This window comes from Lupinus angustifolius, chromosome LG17 (assembly GCF_001865875.1).
Source record: "Lupinus angustifolius cultivar Tanjil chromosome LG17, LupAngTanjil_v1.0, whole genome shotgun sequence".
Classification (NCBI taxonomy): domain Eukaryota; kingdom Viridiplantae; phylum Streptophyta; class Magnoliopsida; order Fabales; family Fabaceae; genus Lupinus; species Lupinus angustifolius.
This window is the reverse complement of record NC_032025.1, coordinates 23,312-30,556: the sequence shown is the minus strand read 5'-3', so window position 1 is coordinate 30,556 and position 7,245 is coordinate 23,312. Positions and strand designations below refer to the sequence as shown.

Here is a 7,245-nt window from a genome sequence, read left to right as displayed (position 1 = left end):
AGTATTTGATTAAATCCCTAAACCAGTTCGTTATTACGTGGGGCTTTGGCATGCGTATTCTGAAACAGTCAAATTTAGCTCCCCAACGGAGCTTCTGGATTGTACTTATATTATTACTTCAATGTATAATTAGGCATTGGCACATATCCATCCAAGGGCACAAAATCATTATCTTGTTCATAAAATGTTTAGTTATTATTGCAATGACTTCACAAACTCACATGATCTTTTCAAAATTTCTCAATCCTTCAACATAAGTGCATTAAATTACATCACAATTTGATTAGTTCTCAACATTAGATAAACATCTGTTTTGATTAATTTCCACTTAAAAAAAGTTCCATCGTCCTAAGAGAACTACCAGGTGGGCCTTATGTTCTGGTCATGATACAAAAATTGTGCATGTCCTTACATAGTGCATTGTATTACTGGCATTAATGTATAAAATTAGGAGAACCAGTTGTATAGAGTTAAAGTTAAAAAGTGAAAATAAATATAAAAAATAAAGATCCGGGGGACAATTAAATTGAAGTAATATCAAATGACAAGATCTTCTATGTCTGTTAGGGGATGTGTATTCCCAGGAGATTTGTTAACTACCAACTGCCCACAAGCGCCACTTATGTCCTCACCCATTTGCTTCCGAACTGTTGTTCGAATATTATAGGTACCCCTCATAATTTTCTGAAAATTTGATACCTTCTCCTCACTTGTAGGTTTGAATTGACTCAAGGTACCAATAGAGTTGAAAGGTATTAAGTTCACTACCTGCTTCATCATTCAAACAATATGCATAAAGGCTAACAGGAGTAACCTAACTTAACTGGGAATCAAGATCATGTTTAACAAGCAACAGAAAAAGAAAATGCAAAATCAATTAGTGAACAGCATGTTCAGGTATATAGAACACGGTAACTTCAAGAAATAGACATGGTAAATGCTTACAACATAAATATTAATGCTACAACTTTTTAAGTTTTTTAATCTTTACTTAAATTGTGTAGATACATTTCTTTTAATTGATCATTCACAGCCTATGGATTCTTGAGAAACAACATCATTCACTGGTGCTTACACTTTATTTCATCAGGCTGTGGGGTTTATATTAACATAGCATAGTTGTTTCTTTCATAGAGAAAAAATAAACAATGAAAAGAGGAAGGAACAAGCAATTTTCAAATCTATAAAAGCAATTAATTAGAGAATGCTATCAAGTAAAATTTGAGTGTTTACCACTTCAAATGTCTCAAGAAGTTTTCCCAGTTGGTGGGCATGTTGCTCTTCATCATTTACCCCATCTAGCATTATGTACTCAATTAGTATTTTCTGCAGACTGTAATTGAGGGTGAAGAATTAAAGACACCAAAATCAACGAAATTGTTCATGATTCAAAAGTTCAAAATATTACATATGACATCTTAAAAATCACCTTTTCCTTTGATATTCTTGCAGTGAATCCATAAGTTTTTCTAAAGGGAAAGCACGGGCAGCAGGCATTATCTGGCAACGAATGTCTTGGGCTGGTGCATGCAGTGAGACTGCCAAGTTCAAACCGGGCAGATCATTATGAAGCTTTTTGATAGCATGAATTATGCCAACCTATTAAAGAAGCAGATACATTGTAGGCACTCAATAACTTTTTGTAGAAGAAATTTCTTAACACTACTACACAATTGAAGCAGAGACAATGTCCCAACTCTCAGTATAAAACAAAATCTGTTATAGAGGCATACACAATTATTAGATTATATCTAAGCAGTAACAAACATGCCTAATTAAGAGGGAATGCATTAGCTGAGTAGTCATCATAAAACACCAATACTCTCAACTAGATAAGGTAGATAGTATATCTTGTTCATTTCAGTGACGTTTATGACATGAAGTATATAACCCGCCTAAAGGGCGACCCAGAGCTCAAGGCTCCCTGCTAGTGGGGTTTGAGGAGGCAACATTACCCTCGTAATGGAATAAAACAACGTTTTTGAAAGTTAGTTTGTGTCACAAAAACAGAATAAAAAATGCAAGTTCATAGTATATACATACCGTTGAGACAGTAATCCTTTTCAATGATAATTGGAATGGCAATGCAGTCATGGCACGAACAGATTCTATGACAGCAGAATAGTTGTTTAGAGGTTCTCCCATTCCCTGTAAGAAAATAGTTTATTAAACTGCAAAGGGGATATTAGTTGCTATTACATTGGCATGTGGAAATAAATGCAGCTTTGGAATAGCTATTAAAAAAAAATAAAAGATGATGTAAGATGAATTCAAAATTGCAATAAATGTTCCCTAAAACATTTGTTAGATAGCAGAGGGTGAAATCTGAAAAGAATTACCATGAAGACAACATTACGTATTTGTGAAAAAGTAGAGGCATGAACCAATTGTTCAACAATTTCACCAGAGGATAAGTTAGTTTTGAATCCCATACTACCAGTGGCACAGAACTTGCATCCCATTTTGCAACCTACCTGCATGAAAATAGAGTGGAATGAAGAAGAAGAATAAATAGATAATAATGGAGAGGAAGTGGAAGAAAGTAGAAAACCTGAGATGATATACAGAGAGTAGCTCTTAGACCACCAGGACGGGGTTTTCCAGCATATCTCCCCAAACGAGTATCATATCTCATTATCACAGCTTCCACAAAGGCTCCACTCTCAAGTTTGATGAGGAGTTTGGTGGTAAGGTTATCACAAGAGTGGAAAACAGAATGGAGAGATGAAGAGAGAGGTTTGTTTTTGAACTTTGAATCAAGGAATGAATATGCTGCTGAAGGCAATGAAGGAACTTGTTTTTCCCAATCCCATTCATCTTTTTCTTCTTCTTCTTCTTTCAAATTGAATTTCAAGAATACATGTTTCCATATGATTGCTATGAATTTAGTGTCAATTCCATATTTCTCAAATTCAATTCTCATTTCGCCACCGTCGAACACCGATCGAATCCCCATCTCTCCCTCAAACCCCTAACCCTACTTTCCTTTTCTTTTTTATTATTCAATGATTCAATCAACTTCCTCTTTTTTATACCTACTACTACTCTATTTAACTAAATAGGTTCATGCTTCAATTTTTTATAGAAAAATACATTAGGTCGGTTTATTTTTTTAATAGTTATATATATATATATATATTTCACATATTTACATTACTTACCATTACATATTAGTAACATACTTTTTAAATGATTGTTGGTTAGGGATTAACTAATTAGATTTGTGCATTGCTCACTTTTTCGTTCAATTCAATAATAAAAATATTATAGGTATTCTTCAATACTTTAGTGCCACTTCTTTTTCTATGAAGCTTGAATCTTTGATCTTTTTCTTATCTTGAGTTCTTTCTTTTTAAATATGGAAAGTCATGTTTTAATAACTATACACATTTATCCACCATAAGGATGATTGTTGAGTCGTCTGGACATACACTCACTATGGAGGATATTAGTATCATGCCCAAAAAAGATATAAAACTTCCTCCTAAATTTAAAGACTATCTTAAGATTAGGAGAATATTATATTTACCTTTTAGATTTACTTTTCAAATAAATAAATTAGGAGAATATTATATTTACCTTTTTAAATTTACTTTTCAAATAATTAGATTAAGATTATAATTATCGATCCATAGATTGATTGATTAGAGTATTATTTAAGCAATGTTAACCCTCATTCAAGATCATGAATAAAATTGTTATCTCTTTATTTTCATATTTGAACTTCTTAGAATTCTAATATTATTCTTTGCTAGATCACACCCTAACAATGATCATATATAAGTTGGGAATATTCATACCAATATGAGGTTATCTCTCATGGAGGATTTCATTGTTTAATGATTTATACTAAAAAGCTTGTATAAAAAACACATATCATTTGAAATATTGAAGCCAACACTTCACGAAATGTGCGTAATCTTATTAAGGTGAAGCATAGCCAAACCCATTCGTACCTATAGTTCCACTTTAAAAAAATATTTCTTTTATCCTCTTAAAATAAATGCTAAGTAATAATTTAGATATAGTAAAATGAAAATAATTATTAGAAAGTGGCTGCCTAGTTTGAAAATTATACTCGTAAGTGTGAAGTTAATTAGAACAAGGTAGATAATCTGTATGTGTGTCTATGTATATAAAATACTATTTTTAACTAAATTTGGAGCTTATATAGCTGAACTTTATAACCAAGAGTAAGAGAAGAGCATTGAGGGGTCTTTGATGAAATTCACCCTCAATAATGACATATATGATTTGATCCAGCAGAAGCTCAGTTTTGTAATTATAGGAGTTTTGTAATAGAATCAATTTATTGGAACTTAGCATAATATAGCATTATTCATTACACACGAAAATATTATTATGTATAATGTAGTATTATCCATTATACTAGCATATAAGTTGTATCATTTTGTCGCACTTCAAAAGTATTATTTTACAATACCTAAATTATTATCTAATTTTGAAAAAATACATATCTTTATTTATGTTAATGTTTAATTTAATATTCATGTCAGATTCAAGTCAATAATGTTGAGAGGTAATTCTCAATGTATCAGGAGATGTAGGACTTGGATGATTTTTTATATCACAAAATAAAATAACTTTTCTTATTGGCTTTGGATACAATGGTGAAAATAAGATATGAAGAATGCAAAAATGATTAATAAAGTAAAGGAACGTATACTTACTAATTTATAGTGGATTGGAATAATTAGTTTTAACATTGAGACATTAAAATTGACCTTAAAGTTAATAAAAACTACCTTAGATTGAAGAGTTATGCCATTATCATATTATCATTTTGTTTTTAATGTTTTGTGGTGGTGAAGCTTAATATTTTTCATGTTTATAAAACACTTGACAACTTGGTAATCCTTTAAAGTTCCATTTTTATATCTTGTAATTTTAGTGTAGACAGATTAATAAATATCAAATTTTAGTTGCATATTCAATTTTATTACTTGAAATTATTGGTTTTGAATTATTTTATATTTAATTAATCTACTATTTTGACTCATAAAGCCAAGGTAGAGCAACTTGTAAACAGTTATCAAACATACAACATAATTCAAAGATGAACACTTTCTACAATCTAGAGCAATACTTATATTAATAACATACTAAATCAACGAATATGTTATGAGTAAAATTCTAAGTGAATTTTGTAATTGTCTTTAAATTTTCATTATGTTTGACATAACAGATTTATTAAATTTATACAAATAAATATTCTACTCTATCACTAGGTGAGGAAAATGAATATCCGAGTTTAGATTTAATTTATATGTCTGAAGCTAATAAAAGTGAAACATTCAACATATTAACTTATGAATTTTTAAACTCACTTACAACCTTCGCTCTTTCCCATCAAAGATTAAGTTGAAAGTTGAAATTTAATAATGCTATTTTGGAATTTAGAGCAATATGAAGGATTATATAATGGTACAAGATTGGTTGTCACTAAAATGACAAATCATGTATTTGAAGCAAAATCCATATGAGGAAAAAACAGTGGAAATATCGCATATATATAGGGAGTTATTCACATGAGAACAATGCACTACTGTGAGAAATGAGAATACTTAATATATACAATTGACTCTTGATTGAACGATTAAGATTAAAAAATACATGCACATAACTATCATGTGACCAATAACTAACTTTTAATCCTAACTAGTCATGATTCGTTGTAAGCTCCCTACATATATATTCATTAGATGTCATTTCTTCATCTCAATCTCTATCATCTTTCAAGCTTCTCATAACACAATTTCCTATAATTTTTCTTATCTTAGGACAATCAATAAATCTCAAGGTCAATCATTGTATGTATGTAGTTATATTTACCTAGAGTAGTGTTCAATCATGATCAATTGTATGTAGCTATTTCAAGAGTTCAAAACAAAAAATGATTGAAGATATTAATACATGATAAAAATGGTCAACCACGACAACTACAAATGTAGTTTATAAATATGTTTTCTAAAATCTCTAATAACTGCAACTTATTTTTCAATCTAATAGGATTATGATGAGGATGAGGATGAGGCTGAGGATGAGAATGAGGATGACGATGAGGATGAGGATAAGGCTGAGGCTGAGGATGAGGATGAGGATAGGATGAGGATGAGGATGAGGATAGGATGAGGATTAGGATGAGGTTGAGGATGAGGATCGGGATAGGATGAGGATGAGGATCGGGATAGGATGAGGATAAGGATGAGGATAGGATGACCATGAGGATGAGGTTGAGGATGAGGATGAGGATAGGGAGAGGATAAGGATAAGGATAAGATGAGGATGGGATGAGGATGAGGACGAGGATAGGATGAGGATGAGAACATCGATAGGATGAGGATGGGGACGAGGATGAGGATGAGGATAGGATGAGGATGAGGATGAGGATGGGTATAGGATGAGGAAGAGGATGAGGATAGGACGAGGATGACAATAAGGATAAGGATGAGGACGTGGATATGATGAGGTTGATGATGAGGATGAGGATAGGATGAGGATCAGGAGGAGGAGGAGAATAGGATGAGGAAGAGTATAAGATGAGGATGAGGATGAAGATGAGGACTAGGATAGGATGAGGATGAGGATAGGATGAGGATTAGGATCAGGATAGGATGAGGATGAGGATGGGGATGGGGATGGGGATGAGGATACGATGAGGATGAGGATGAGGATGAGGATAGGATGAGGATGAGGACGAGAATATGATGAGGACGAGGATGAGGACGAGGATAGGATAAGGATGAGGAGGAGGATAAGATGAGGATGAGGATGAGGAGGAGGATAGGATGAGGATGAGGATGAGGATAGGATGAGGATTAGGATGAGGATTAGGATGAGGATTAGGATAGGATCAGGGTTGGGATGAAGATGAGGATAGGATGTGGATAGGATGACCATGAGGTTGAGGTTGAGGATGAGGATGAGGATGAAGATAGGATGAGTATAGGATGAGGATGAGTATGTGGATAGGATGAGGATGAGGATTAGGATGAGGATAGGATGAGGATGAGGAAGAGGATAAGATGAGGATGAGGATGACGATAGGATGAGGATGAGGATAAGGATGAGGATGAGGATAGGATGAAGATGTGGATAGGATGAGGTTGATGATGAGGATGAGGATAGGATGATGAGGAGGATGTGGATATGATGAGGATGAGGATGAGGAGAGGAGGAGGAGGAGGTTGAGTATAGGATGAGGATGAGGATAGGATGAGGAGG

At 33.1% G+C, this 7,245-nt stretch overlaps 1 protein-coding gene across 1 annotated transcript; it reads right to left on the bottom strand.

Annotated features, from left to right (window-relative positions):
• On the bottom strand, nucleotides 235–3,018 carry LOC109330454 (dual-specificity RNA methyltransferase RlmN). Its single transcript, XM_019564625.1, has 6 exons — nucleotides 2,552–3,018; nucleotides 2,340–2,474; nucleotides 2,044–2,148; nucleotides 1,430–1,599; nucleotides 1,234–1,333; nucleotides 235–768 (listed from the first exon to the last, which is right to left on the bottom strand). The coding sequence occupies exons 1-6, from the start codon at nucleotides 2,954–2,956 to the stop codon at nucleotides 538–540; spliced, it is 1,146 nt and encodes a 381-aa protein (XP_019420170.1). The 5' UTR covers nucleotides 2,957–3,018; the 3' UTR covers nucleotides 235–537.